Source organism: Myotis davidii, unplaced genomic scaffold, assembly GCF_000327345.1.
Source record: "Myotis davidii unplaced genomic scaffold, ASM32734v1 scaffold324, whole genome shotgun sequence".
Taxonomy (NCBI): Eukaryota; Metazoa; Chordata; class Mammalia; order Chiroptera; family Vespertilionidae; genus Myotis; species Myotis davidii.
In genome coordinates this window covers 715831-730619 of record NW_006295053.1, presented here as the reverse complement: position 1 = coordinate 730619, position 14789 = coordinate 715831, and the positions used below count along the sequence as shown (strand labels likewise).

The 14789-nt window shown below is 49.4% G+C and overlaps 1 protein-coding gene across 1 annotated transcript in view; it reads left to right on the top strand.

The window, feature by feature from the left end:
• Positions 1-14789, top strand: part of CRTC3 (CREB regulated transcription coactivator 3) — a 132952-nt gene that overhangs the window by 77171 nt on the left and 40992 nt on the right. Inside the window, exons 4-6 of the mRNA XM_015567740.1 lie at positions 5410-5471; positions 7478-7540; positions 9708-9808. Of these exons, the coding sequence (XP_015423226.1) occupies positions 5410-5471; positions 7478-7540; positions 9708-9808 (226 nt within the window). The remainder of the gene's footprint in view (positions 1-5409; positions 5472-7477; positions 7541-9707; positions 9809-14789) is intronic.

Below are 14789 nucleotides of genomic sequence, written 5' to 3'. Positions count from 1 at the left end.
GAATCACTGATCGGCTGCCTCCTGCATGTCCCCCACTGGGGTTCGAGCCTACAACCCAGGCATGTGCCCTTAACCAGAATCGAACCTGGGACCCTTCAGTCCACAGGCTCATGCTCTATCCATGTCCTTTAAACATGGGCCTGGCCCATTAATGAACAGTGAGTCTCTTGAGGAATCGCAGGACTATGAGCTCCAGTTAAATCCAAAAGTGAAATGATCTTATGCGGAAGATATTAATACATTCAGGAGAACCCGGAAGGAGAGGGCTGTGGTTCCACCTTTCCTTTCATGGACTGCAATCATTTGGTTGTGAAAGAATTTGCTGCCCTGGCCGGTGTTGCTCACACCGAAGGGTCTTGAGTTCGGTTTCCAGTCGAGGGCACGTACTTGGGTTGCAGGTTTGATCCCCATGTGGGAGGCAACCAGTCAATGTCTCTCACATCAATGTTTCTCTCCCCTCCACTTCCGCTCCTTTCCTTCCCCCTTTCCACTCACTCTAAAAATCAATGGGAAAAGTATCCTTGGTGAGAATTAACAAAAAAAAGTATTTGCTTAAAGCGGTTGCCTTTGACACTTGTCTATTACCTCCTTAGTGAAGTTTTATCATTTGAAAGTATTAACACTGGTTTGAATCCTTGTTAGGACAAAAAGAAAATTGTATTCAGAATTCTCTTGTCACAGCTGTTTCTTGGCTGGGTGCTATTCTAGAACAGGCAGACTGGCCCAGACAGCAGTTCAGTGCTCTGATACGGTGATCTTAAATGAAACGAGCATTGTTTAACAAATATCCCATTCCTCCCAGCGTGGGCAGACACACCAGCAGAGCTCTGGCCCAGGGAGATTCCTCCTGCGGTGGGCGGCCGTCCCCGTAGGGGAGGCTGGTGCGTGAGCCCGGCTGTTGGCATGGGTGGGCACTACAAGCAAAGACCAGGGCACTGCCCAGCAGACTTCCGGCCGGGGCCACACTCACGGCAGGAGAGAGGCACTGCTGGGTCCCTGGCGAGACCTGTTGTCAGAACTCGGAACCACGTGCTCTCCTCTCTCTGCAGCTGCTCGTCTCTGGCAGCCCCTCACTCCTCAGTCCTCACGGCAGCGAATGCGTATCCCAGATGCCATCTTGTTGAATTTCTGAACTATTAACACACATTTACGGCAGATATAATAGTATCTCAGACCTGTGGGTAATACACTGAAAAAGAAGGGAAACACGATGAATTATAGAAACTGCCTTCCTCTGAAAGGATGTGTCTGCCCCAGCTGGTTTGGCTCAGTGGACAGAGCATCAGCCTGTAGACCAGAAGGTCCCGGGTTTGATTCCTGACAAGGGCTCGTATCTGGGTTGCAGGCTCCTCCCTGGCCGAGGCCCTGGTCGGGGCGCGTGCAGGAGGCAGCCAATGGATGTGTTTCTCTCACATTAATGTTTCTCTCTGTCTTTCCCTCTCTTCTACTCTCCCTGAAAATCAATGGAAAAATATACTCCAGTGATGATTAGCAATAAATAAATAAATGTGTTTTCAGAAAGAGAGTAAAGCAAATGTTTAGAGCATTTCTGATTTATATTCCCAAGGAGGTTTGAGAATGTCCTACATCTTAAGTAGTGTGAACACCGGGAAGAGATGCCTTCACACCTGGCTCTCCTCTGTGGGATGGGCCTTGCTTTGGTTCTTTCATACAATGAGATGAAAATTTTAGGAGGTTGGTTTATAGAACACTGTTTCTTTGAAGTGCGTGGTCTGTTAAATTTGAGAAACACTGTGCTCTTCCTCAGTTAGTAGGAGGGATCTAGAAACCCACAGGTTAATAAACCTCTTTGCCCAGCTGGTGTGGCTCAATGGTTGAGTGTCAGCCCACGAACCAGGAGGTCACCGGTTTGATTCCCGGTCACAGCATATACGTGGGTTGCAGGCTGGTAGCGATGGATGGTTCTTTCTCATCAATGTTTCTAGCTCTATCCCAATCCCTTCCTCTCTCTCAAATCAATTAAAACTTTTTTTAAATTCTTATCTTTAGCCCAGGGTTTCCAAAATTTATTTGATCACAAAACCCAATTTTTTCCTCACACTCACTAGAGATTTTCATCTCAGTGGACAAGGAAATGCTGGTTTTTAGAGATTTAAGGGGAAAAGTATTCAGATTTCCATATTTGACATGCCACCTGTTTGTCACTCGCACGCTAAGAGAAACAGGACGATGGGCTCGTGTAGGCAAAGACTCTAAAAGATTTGACTCTCGGATGTGTCCTGCAAGTCAGCGTTGGCGGGAAAAGGACAAGAGGAAGTGATGGTGAGCACGTGGGTGGAGAAATTAGGAAGGACCCCGGTTGTGACCAGTTTTATATATTAAACCTGCCCCTGGAATCATCGTAGTGGAGTGGTGTGGGGTGGGGGGAGGGGGTTGGATTACACAGACTCCAAGTTCCCATCCCACCAGCTGCATGGAGGTCCCAGGCCTGCCCCAGACCCGCCCCTGGTAGAACAGCGTGTCAGGGTAGGAGAGAGAACGGCACCCACTGCCTCCGACGGCACTTCCTGAGCCGCCCAGGTGCACTCGCCACATGGAAACAGGAAGCCAAAGGGAGAAGGCTGCTCTGCACCAGCCACGGGCAGGCCGCTGAGAGGCAGGGTGGAGCTCGTTTGGAGCGTCTGTGGCTCCGTGGCCCCACCCACGTGCCAACGCCAACAGATGTCTTCTCTTATCAACAGAAGAGCTACTCCCCTTCCTTTGGGGAAGAGTGAGTAAGAACTTTCCCTCTGACACTCCCCCAGGGGGAAGGAGTAGGAGTCCCCTGTGGATGGATTGAGGCTGGAACGTAGAGGGACTTTCCCCTACAGGACGGCAGAGACGGGGGAGAGAACGGATTTGGGGGGCCCCCGGGTTCCCAACTGGAGCACCCAGGTGGGTGGTGCCCTCCCCGTTAAGCACGATAGACCATCACATGAGCATCAGAAAGGCTAAGATGCTGACTGGACCACCACGTTGGGGTAACCCGGGGTTGATCGTGGTGTTACTGTCACCGCTGCGGCCTAATCGTATTTCCAGGACCGGATAAGGGGACTCAGTGACTTCAGGGGTGGCAGGTGCTGAGAGGTGGTGAGCTTCTGGAAAGAGAAAGATAAGCTCAGGTTATAGATTCAGAAGCTGCTGCCTAATGGTTCTGGCGATTCAAATGCTGATCGGCTCCGTCTCTGAGGGTCTTCTCATTTATTTTCTTTTTTTAATTATTACTTTCTTTTCACTTTTTTTAATTTAATTTTTATTTTTTATAATTCTTTTTTAATATATTTTTTATTGATTTTTTACAGAGAGGAAGGGCGAGAGATAGAGAGTCAGAAACATCAATGAGAGAGAAACATCGATCAGCTGCCTCCCGCACACCTCCTTCTGGGGATGTGCCTGCGACCAAGGTACAAGCCCTTGACCGGAATCAAACCTGGGACCCTTCAGTCCGCAGGCCGACGCTCTATCCACTGAGCAAACCGGTTATGGCCTTTTTTATAATTCTTTATTGTTTAAAGTATTACATACGAATCCTTTTTCCCCCATTGACCTCTCTCCACTTGTTCCTCCCTCCTTCCTCACATGCCCCTCTCTCCCCCCGCACTAACTGTGTCCATGGGGTTTGCTTATATGCATGCATACAAGTCCTTTGGTTGATCTCTCTCCTTCCTCCCCACTTTCCCCCTGAGGTTGGATGGTCTGTTCAATGCTTCTGTGTTTCTGGATCTATTTTAGTTCATCAGTTTCTGTTGTTCATTATATTCCACATATGAGTGAGATCATGTGATACTTACCTTTCTCTCACTTTAATCCTCACCTGAGAATACTTTTCTAGAGAGAGAGAGGCATTGATTGGTTGCCTTCTGCATGGAGTGGGGATCGAGCCTGCAACCGAGGCACATGCATCCAACAGGAATTGAACCCAGGACCCTTCAGTCTGAGGATGCTCTAGACACTGGGCCAAACGGGCTCGGGCGGGCCTTCTTATTTCTTTACCGCCGTTTCCTCTTCTGTCTCCTCTGGTCTCTTCTAATCTGTCCTTCCAATCATTAAGCCTAATTAATGTTGAAGAAATGTCTCTCTTGGAAAACCTGTTTGCTTTATTGACTCAATTCAGATGCAGCAGTGAGATAACTAGACAAGACAAAGCCGATACACAGGAAGTAGAACTTGTGATCCTAACGCTTCTCCTGGCAAGAGGAACATTGCACACCACATCGTTAGTTCATTAGCTCAGTGCCCACACTTCACCTGGGGGCCCAGCCTCACCTGGGTGTCCCTTCTTCTCCACCAAGGGTCCCATTTCCTCCTGAGTTCAGCATGATGGCTTCTTTGTTTTTTAAAAAAATACATTTTTTTATTGATTTCAGAGAGGAAGGGAGAAGGAGAGAGAGAGAGAAACATCAGTGATGAGAGAGAATCATGGATTGGCTGCCTCCTGCACGCCCCACACTGGGGATGGAGCCCATAACCCGGGCATGTGCCCTGACTGGGAATCGAACCATGATCTCCTGGTTCATAGGTTGACACTCAACCATTGGGCCACACTGGCCGGGCATGATGGCTTCTCTTAGAATCATTGAGGGTTTTTTAGCAGGAGAGTGACACGATTAAGCATGTTTTAGAAGACTATTCTTTGGGTGTAGTTACTAAATTCACCAAAATTTCTCGACTGCACTCGGGTGCCTGGTGCAGGGCGTGCTGGCTTCTCCACACGCCTGGTGCATGCTCCAGGCGTGGGAGGCCCGCGGAAGAACAGAATCTGTGGAGCGGAGTCCCTGACCACATAAGGAAGTTCGCATCTCTCCACAGGCTAACGGTTATTAGTAACAGGAATCTTCCGTGACTGGAAAAAGGAAATATATCGGCTTATGTCACCCAAAGGCAAGACCCAGGGATTCATGCAGCAGCATTGGGACTGTCTCTGTGAAGTGCCACCACTGTGCTGATGTCATATGTAGACAGGCTTTCACCCACTCAATTGGGGGGAGCCCCTTTTTCTTCCCCTCGAGGCACTCTTTGGTCCTGTTTGTGTCACAAGCTCATCCCTGAACCATTCGCTGTTCCCAGGAGCGTCAGGCACCTGGCTGGGAAGACCTGCCGGGGTCCCTCCCGGGGGCAGGGAGGCCTGCGCACAAGGACAGTCCGACCAGGTTTGGGTGGGGTGAGAGGGAGTTCTTAAAAACAGAAGCTCCTGCAGACATAAAAAACAAGAAACGCCCACGTGAATCACACGAAGATGGCCCTGGTTAGGCGTGGACGCTCCAGGGAAGTGATAAGAGAACCCGAGGAAGAGCTGGTGGGTGGAGAGGGGGAGATAAGGGCCCGGACCTCCAAGGTGTAACTCCATCATTCCCTTGTTTCTGGTCCACCTTTTCGTTAAGTTTATTTTTCCTTAATTAAAAATCCTACTTTGACGGAAGCACTTTTGGAACCAATTACTCCTCGCAGCCCCTGGACGAGAGTTGGCCAAGGTAAGCAAACCCTGTTTTAAAGATAAGATGGGCATGTGTTCGTTTTGGAAACTTTCGTTTTATTTTATCTACCTTGAGTGCTGTTCTAGAAATTTCTAATATAAAACAGAATCTTGTTTGCTCTTATAAAACTTAAGTATTTTCATGTATAATCATAGGCTGATATGAAAGTCTGAAATGACAAGTCTTTTAAATACGGGTAGATCTTCACTTTTAAAACAAAATAAGAACACATTTGGAATACATTTGCCAATAGAACACTCTGACTTACTATTCTTATACTAGAGGCCCGGTGCATGAAATTTGTGCACAGGTAGGGTCCCTAGGCCTGGCTGGCAATCAGGGCCGATCAGGTTTCCCCCTCCCCACCTCCCCGCCTCCCTTTCCTCGCTCCCTCAGCATCCTGCCACTGCCGCTGGTCACCCACCACATTCTGCGCCACCCCCTGGTGGTCAGCGCACGTCATAGTGATCGATAGAACTCCCGGTTGAACTCCTGAGGGGACACTTTGCATATTAGCCTTTTATATATATAGGTAGAAGGTTCGAGAAATGGACAAGTAAACGCCTGTCCTCAGGGTGCTTAGGAAGCTACATAAGGAACATGAGCTTCAGGAAGCTTCCGAATGGGAATTTGCACAGTGGATTTGATTTAGAGGCTCTTGCAATATTTTGGTATGCAGAGGGTATATACCAAAAAAGAAGAAAAGAGTACTCTTTAGTATAGAGAGTAACAGAACATGAAATTAACTGGAAAAACTGCTACATTCCCCAGTTTGGGGAGTACAGGAGGCAGCTGTTCAATGATTCTCATCATTGATGTTTCTATTTCTCTCTCTTCCTTCTCTGAAATCAATAAAAATATATTTTGAAAAACACAAAAAGATATCAATAAAAATATATTTTAAAAAACACAAAAAGTCCCTGCTACATCCACTGTATGTATGGTATCATTTTCAGATCGTGTCAGATTCAGGAGGCATTTGAAGTAACATGTTAAAACATTTAGTTCTCTGGGCTGAGGTCTCTCCGTCCATTCTCTGGCACATACTAACCAGCACTTACTGTATGGATCATGTAGGCAGGGCCTGGGAAAGGTCTGTATGAAGGTGGGCAACAGCTGACCCGACCCAGGAAGGTTTTCAGCTACCCTCGAGAATCTTAGGCCGAAATACAATATTTTAAAATCATGAAAAGATAAACTCCAAACTGATATTTTAAAATGTACATCCAAGGAAAAAATGTCTTATGCTTTCCAAGCACTAGGAGTAGATGAATATTTTCATAAACTGAGTAACTGTACAGTTTTATTTCTCTTTATGGCTATCTGTATGGAATGCACAGTTTTTGCATGCAGGCTTGCACAGCACCCCCTACACACATACGGGGTATGTGATGAGGGGTGAGTTTTTACACAGCTGGAGGAAGATCTCATGTGCCCTAGAGAGGAATTGATCATAGATTTGAACTATTTCAAAAGGAATTCATGCCTGGCCAGCGTGGCTCAGTGGTTGAGCACCAGCCTATGAACCAGGAGATCACGGTTTGATTCCTTGTCAGGGCACATGCCCGGGCTGTGGGCTCGATCCCTAGTAGCAGGTGTACAGGAGGCTCCAATCAATGATTCTCTCTCATCATTGATGTTTCTATCTTTCTCTCCCTCTCCCTTCGTCTCTGAAAGCAATAAAACAATATTTTGAAAAAAGGTTTTCAAAGGTGTTTATTTGCCCCACACCTTTTTAAACTCTCTATGTCCAGCTAGCTAGTCCCATTCTCACGGATTGGGGGGCGTTTTATCATAGAAATCAGAAATCCTAGGAGCCAGAGAGATCATTCAGTCTGACCTCATTTTCATCGTGATGAGCAGCGCGAGCATTTTGCAGGGACGTCCTCAGGCTGCACAGCCAGGCGAGCGGAAAGGGCGGTTCTCAGGCCCAGGTCTGAGTCTCTGCTTTGCTTCTTGTGGATTGAACTCCTTTTCTTTTTATCTTATTCTGGTTTTTAAAGGCAGCAGCGCCCTTGGAAGGAAGAAAAGCATCCTGAGTTCAGGCTGACAGCTGCACTTAACAGGTACATGCATTACTTCCTAGTAGAAATAACTTGGGAAGAAACCAACCCATTTGATTGCCCTGATGCTCTTTATATAGTGCCTAGTAGCCAGCCAGCCTGTTCATACTCGTGTTTATATGAAGTGTTAAGAAAACAAACCTCAAGCCCCTTACCATTTATTGAATGTCCACTGAGTACAGACCAATACAGTTTAAGAACATGAGGTCTGGGGTGAGACTACAGCAAGCATGTCAAACTCAAAGGCTAACGGACCAAACAAGGCATGCGGCCCGCGGGCTGCGAGTTTGACATGCTTGGACTACAGGGTTTGCCTCTTCCTATGTGACCTTGAACAAGTTATTTAACTCTGTGCTCAGTTTTCTCATTTGGAAAAAGGAGATAATAGTACCTACAGTAAGGGATGGTTATAACGATTAAGTAAGATAATACACGGGAGGAGCATGTATTCAGTAAGCGTCAGCTACTGTTAGGACCCTTCGGGCCAGGCTCCAGTGGTCACTGTTCTGTGTAAGTCTTTAGTCAATCCTGGTAACGTCCTATAAGAATGAGGTTTTGTGTGTATTGTTTTTTCTGTTCTAAGAGATTAATGACTTGTCCAAGGCCACTTAGCTAATATGTGATGAAACTGGGATTTAAAAAAACCCAAAACTTTTTATAGTGCAAACTTTTAAACATACACAAAAGGGAAAAGAGTTATAAGAAGTCCCTCGTGCTCATCTTTTAGCTTCAGTCCTTAGCATTCTGCCATTTCTTCTGTAACTTCCACCCCCATCTCACAGCTGGCTAGATATAATCTTTTACTCTAAATATATCTAACAGTATAAGGCTGGTCAGAACCTTTTAAACCAAACAAAATGTAACCGCACTTTCATTATTTCACTTAACAAATGAACAATAACTCCTTAATATCATCTAATACCAACCTGTATTCACATTTTCCCAGGGGGCCCCCTCTAGCTGCTAGAGGGGATGCTGCCCGCTTCATGAATCACTTAATAAAGCCAATTAGATCTTCAAAACAGACAAACACAAAATTTCCCCGTTGTCTCTGCATCTGATATTCTCTGTTGAGTCTCTGTGACTCTAAAGAAGCCGGATCTGAACCCAGGGCCCTCTGGCCCCAGAGTTCATGCTCTTCCTGTTGCAACACGCAAGCTCTGAACTGCCTCTCCCTGGTCTGGACACATGGCCACGTGCAGTGAGGCCACAGAGGCCATCACCTGGAACAGGCCACAGAGAAGCATTTTAGGTTGATTTGAGGTCCACAAGTTCTTTTTATGGCAGATAGCGTGCCCCTGCATGAGACAACAGTCATCTCCTAGCATCGAGGCTGTGTAGAAGTTGGAGCTGTCTGCGGAATTCCAGAAATATGCTCTAGATCAGCGGTTCCTGAGTTTTTTGTCCTTTACTACCTTAGAAGCACGGAGTGTCTGTTTGTGTCGGTGTATCTATTGGGATTTGTCTGTTGACACTAGAAATTAAAATGAGAGATTTTTAAATGTTATTTAGTCATGAATTTGAAAGTAGCAAAATAAAAATAATAAACCCACGCATGTTAACATAAATATTTCTTTAAGAAACAAAATGACATTTTCCAAAACAAAAAAATGTATTGAGAAGAGTGGCATTGTTATCCCTTTGACGAATCTCTGGCAGTAGCGGGGTTCTCTGCCGATGCGTTCACCCTGCGGTGACTTCACAGGTCACGCAGCTTCTGTCACCCTCCACGGTGCTCACCAGAACGAGCGAAGGGGCAAAGATCATTTTAGTATGAACTGCCAGTCCCTCGACTTGCACTGTCCCTGAAAGGGTCCGAGAACCGCTGCGATAGGTGAGCCTTCAGACAGGAGTTCCTTAGTGGAGGAAGGATGGACAGGTCCTGGAGGAAGCCATGCACCCCGGGCCTTGATGAAATAGATCATTAAGCTGTGCCAGCAGCTTCAAGGTGTAAAGCTCTGCGAGCACAGGTGACAGTCGTGGGGGGCGTGGGTGACCTTCAGCGGCTGTTATTGATGTAAGGGACTTCAGGTAGGTCCAGACCCCTCATTGCATGGATCATCGTAAGTAATCTTCCTGACTTCTCTCCCGTTGATAATGGTCAGCGAAGACTATTGCATTGTCACGAAGGAAAAACGGATTTTCAGCCAGACTCTCTCCTCCCCCTCAGGACCAATTCTGATTCTGCGCTTCACACGAGTGCTCTAAGCACCAAGCCCCAGGACCCCTACGGAGGAGGGGCCCAGTCGGCCTGGCCGGCCGCGTACATGGGTAAGACACGGCCCTGCTTCTGCCTGTCCTGTGGCGTCTTGCCTCGCGCGTGCCCTCCCCGCCCGTGGTCTCCGGAGGAGGAGCATGGGGAAGGTGTGTGTGCCCTGTGGGTGAGCGGCGCTTACAGGTCACCTGCTTGGTTGCTGCCTCTCTCATGGCAGCTTCTCCCCCTCGGCACCTCTGGGCCCTCCGTTTCCTGTCTTCCCTTCCACACTCATCATTCTCATGTGGACCCATCCTAGCTCTGTAACCGGTCTCCTCACTTCCAGGCCTATATACTCTCATCCAGTTTTACATGATTTACCTGAAGGTCCTCTTTTCTCACCTAGGATCTGAGCAAACTGAGAAATAAAACCAGAAGTGACAGATGAAGCTAAATGTCTTTATTAGTGACAAGAGGATGCGATTCTCTCTGTGGGTCCATGCCCATTACGACTGAACCCCAGAACGAGGCCCAATGCCCCGCAGCGCTGGCCCAGCCGAGTGCCACGAGAGGGTGGGGTCAGACTGAAGGGCAGGCCGAGCAGAGAAGGCCCCGAGGAGGAGAGGGGCTGGGCTGGGGCTGGGCGTCGCCTACTCAGTTCCCCATTTTGCCAGGTCGACCATTGTCCTGCCTCCGTTGGCCAGAGTGAGTGAAGTGGGGGAGAGAGCCGGAGTGACAGGAGTGGGGAAGGCCTTCTCATGCCATCTGTTTCCAGAGTGAACTCACATCTGATCATAGTCTCCTGCGTACAGTCCTCCGTGCCCCCCTCCCTCTGGGAGTGTCCCAGTCCCAGTCTGGAATGACGGGAGCTCCAGGACCTGCCCCCCCTACCCCCATTCTCCCCAAGTCAGCCGTGAGGACCACGCTGGGTTCTGCTAATGTTTCATTCTGTTCTCATCTCTTCCTCCCATAACTCACTCCTGACCTACCTGATCAACCCCCTCCGCTTTGTCATCATTTCTGTGGGGCCATCCTTGGCCTTCCTGTCCGCCAGAACTGTCCATGTCCTAACACCCCAAAGCTCCTGCGTGCAGGTGGCTCTCTCGGCACCTGTGTCACTCCTGTGCTCAGAGTCGATTTCTTGAAGTCAGCACCATGATGGTCTTACCTGCAACACTGTGCCTGGCCGGAGGAGCCCTCGGTGCTGGGAAGTGCGGGGAAGCCACAGTGGCTACCTGTGCAGAGCACTCGCTAGCATCAGCCTGCACACGCAGCAGTCTGGCTCGCTGAGACACAGGCCTGCCTGCCTCTCTGGGGTTAGAATCTGGTAGGAACAATGGCTCTGACTGTCCATTTGTATGCCACTCAGCACTCCGGGTCGACTCCTGTCCACAAACGGGAAGGACTACGTGTTTGGTCTTGAAACAGGCAAATAAATCTTTAGTCAAGCTTTTCTGGGTTCTTTTTAGACAATTTAAAGCCTAAATGGTCTGTTCCTTCCGAGGAGAGCATGGCTGGCCTATTTTCTTGCACATAGTAGGATAGGCCTTAGTAATAATTGTTCCCTGGTGCCATCAGAGGTGACTAAACCGTTGTTGCTTGTAAAGTGTAGGATCTTTTAGAATCGGTGGAGGCAATCCGGCCGAGAGCTGGCGGTTGTGTCGGACTCGGGTGTGGGTTAGAGAAGCAGGTCCCTGGGGAAGTGGAGGAGGGGAGGTGGGGAGGTGGGGAGGTGAGCTCAGGATGGGTAGAGATGGGAAGATATAAACAAACTGGGGGCCCTGTGACTGCGGCGGGACCTTAGTCTCCCAGGACTGGGAGGGAGCCAGACCGATGGGTTTTTACCTGGGACCCCGAACGCAGAGCTGGTTTCTGCCTCTGCCATTCCTTCCGGCAGAGTTTACTCCGGAAAGGGCTAAGGCCTGGAGAGAACAGGAAATCATAGGTAACTTAAGTAGGACCTTGTGAGGTTGCATGCAAAGAGAAAAGAAAATAACTAAAGAAAGTGATCGATTGAGCGAAGTGTTTGTGCTAAGAGTGAGGCGGCTTCAGCGGGCAGGGATGAGAAGTGTCAGGCGGGGAGAGGATGGATGAGAAGGCAAAAGAATGTAAGTGTTGATCCTGGCAGGCAGGACGAGCAGAGAAAGGCATCCCAGAGCAGGCTTTCTGGGGTGACTGGAGAATCGGGGGGCGCTCCTTGTCACCTCAGCAGTTAAACATTGTTGGGCCACGTATCTGACAGCCCGGAGGGCGGGCTGCCCTCCAGCTTGAACCGCGTGGCTGCTTCGGCAAGTATCGCAGAACTCAGAAACACATCCAAATATGGACGTGTTTACATGGGAACGCCAGTGTGTTTAAAATATTAGTCAAGTCTCCAAGGATGGGAATTATTTCTGGAGAATTCTATTTGCTGGTGGGAGCTATTTTAAATCGTTTCATGCATTTTCCCCCTGTAATTCATTAAAGTTTTTCATTTTCTTTTCCTCTTGGATTTTAAAAATATCGACTAGCTTTGCAAAAAGGTATTTCTTATTATAGGACCAACCAAATAAAGATGAAGCAAGTGATGGGAAAATGCAATGGAGCCCAGATTCAGGCTTTGTAGCAGAGTAACTGGTCTGCCCCTGGGGACCTTTCCTGAGCATAATGATGTAGCTCCGATCAGTGTTCCCACTCGTTGTTGTTTTGAGTGGACGAGAAAGGAGCATCTGCTTAACTCCATGAGCAAGAAACTTGGATGCATTAGCGAGCGGTTTGTGTCCCAAGAAAACAAAGCCATTATCCTGGTACATGTGTAGTGATTTTCATGATGGTAATTGTCATGACAGTTACACGTAAGTGATTAGCAGTTGATGTAAATGGCAGCAATAGACTTTCATACAATCAAACAAGATTTTTATATCCTCTCATTTAGCCAGAATCTCTAAAAGGAAATGTTGACCCTTTCCCTGGCAGCCTGTGCCGTTCAGTTATCATTCACATGCGTGCACACGGAGTTCAGTTATTTCACACGTGTGCACCGGGGACACGGGCTCTCTGACATGCCCTGTCCCAGAGCCTAGGACGGTTCCCTCACTCTGCTGGGCTCACGGCCGGCCTGGGAAGGAGGCAGGGTGGTCCCCGTCCTTTCAGTGAGTCCTAGAGCCGAGGCTGGTGTGTGTAGGGTGCTTGTCTTCTGCACCCAGAGCTCTCGAAGCTGAGCACGGCCAACTCGGGGGCCGCAGCCCTGAGCTCCTCCTCTGGGTCCGGTAGAGGCCCAGATGTCAGTGGCCTTCAACAGGCGATGCGCTTTGACCTGCATAGTTAAGGAAAAGTTTTAAATGCAAAGAACCCTGAAGGAAGTGACCCTGTGCCTGACGGGAGGGAGAGGGCAAGCATCCCAGGTCATAGAGGGGGCAAAAAGCGTCCCCTTGAGGGCAGGAGGGCCCAGAATGAGGAGGCTGAGGCCCCAGGGGCCTCTTAAAGGACCCCCTCTGGTTAGAGCATCCACCTCTCACTGCTCCTCTACTCGGTGAATCAAGACTGTGCTGGAAGTCAGGCTTGAGCCGGGAGAGGGGCCATGGGCGCGGTTACACTGAGGAGGTCACCACGTGGCTCTGACCCAGGACGTTTCCTGGGTCACAGATGCAGCCTCGGTCCCTGCTGTGCCACCCCCGCTGGGCCGATGGCGTGAGTGTCCTCTCTGTGCAGACAGCCCATCGCAACCTGTTCCTTTTTCTCGGTAGCCCTTTGTTTATGGCTGTGTCCTAGGATACTCTTCATTCAAGTAGAAATCCTGGCTTGCATACATCCTGGTCACATGTGAGCTTGCTGCTGCCACCTCCACCTTTCTGGTCACCTACACTCAAACCTGGTGGTGTCTTTAATATCTTCAGTCCCACCCCTATCACCATTCAGCAGCCAAGTCGCGCTCAGTCTACCCCTGTGGTGCCTCCACCTGCCTCTCCTTTCTGTCCCCACTTCCTGCCTTCGGCCTGCACCGTTCTATTTGGTTTCCACCTGGTCTCCCTGCCTTTCAGTCCTTCTCACACTGAGCTGTCAGAACCATCTCTCGAAAGCGTAGTTGAATCGCGTCACTGCTCTGGCGGAGACCCAGTATGTCCTGCCTCTTGCCGGCTTACTCCTCTCTCAGCGAAGCCTCATCTCCCCTCCTCCTCCTGTCTTCACAGGGCGCATCCCTCCCCACCTTACTCCCATGTCTAATCCCTCAGGCACAGCACGGTGGACATTCTGAAGGCGCACAGGCCAGAGTCCTAGTCCCGAACTTACTTAGCAGAGCGACCTGGAGGGTTAGCACCTGCCGCATAGAGTTGCTGTGAGGATGGCATGAGGTCACCTGTGTAAAGGCCCAGCACACAGCGGACAGTACTGTTAGCACCTGTTACTATCATCCTCGCTGTTACCCTCAGTGTCTAACTCAGGTGCCACCTCCTCCGTGAAGCCTTCCTGGGTTCCAGTCGGACCGAGAGGCGGTGACACTGATGGCCTGTCGCATGGAATGTCTGCTCCCCACTCAGGCCGTTTCACGAGCTTGAGTCCTCGTGTTGCAGGGACAGGGCAGCCTTGTTCATTAGACCCCGAGTGATGGGTTTCTTGATGAGAAAGAAGCAGTGCTGGGCTGCTGTACAACGTGAGGCTTTTCATTTGTGATCGGGCGTCAGAATGGTCACGTTCCCTGCCTTTGGCAATACGGGGGCCCCAACATGTGAGTCAGAAGCTCCTCTCTCCTCCTTGTAACAGTGCCACCTGCAGAGCCAGGCCCTGTGCCTCTGCACCTCATTTCTGAACGTTCTTGTGTTCACATCTCCTTTCTTCAGCTGTGTTCATCACAGTGAAGCGATAGCCTAGCCTCGTGGTCAGCAAACTGTGGCTCGCGAGCCACATGCAGCTCTTTGGCCCCTTGAGTATGGCTCTTTTACAAAACACCGACTTCTGCGCATGGGCCACGTGAAGTTTCAATCGCACTGTATGTGCCCGCCTGCACGTGGTATTTTGTGGAAGAGCCACACTCAAGGGGTCAAAGAGCTGCATGTGGCTCGCGAGCCGAGGGTTGCCGAC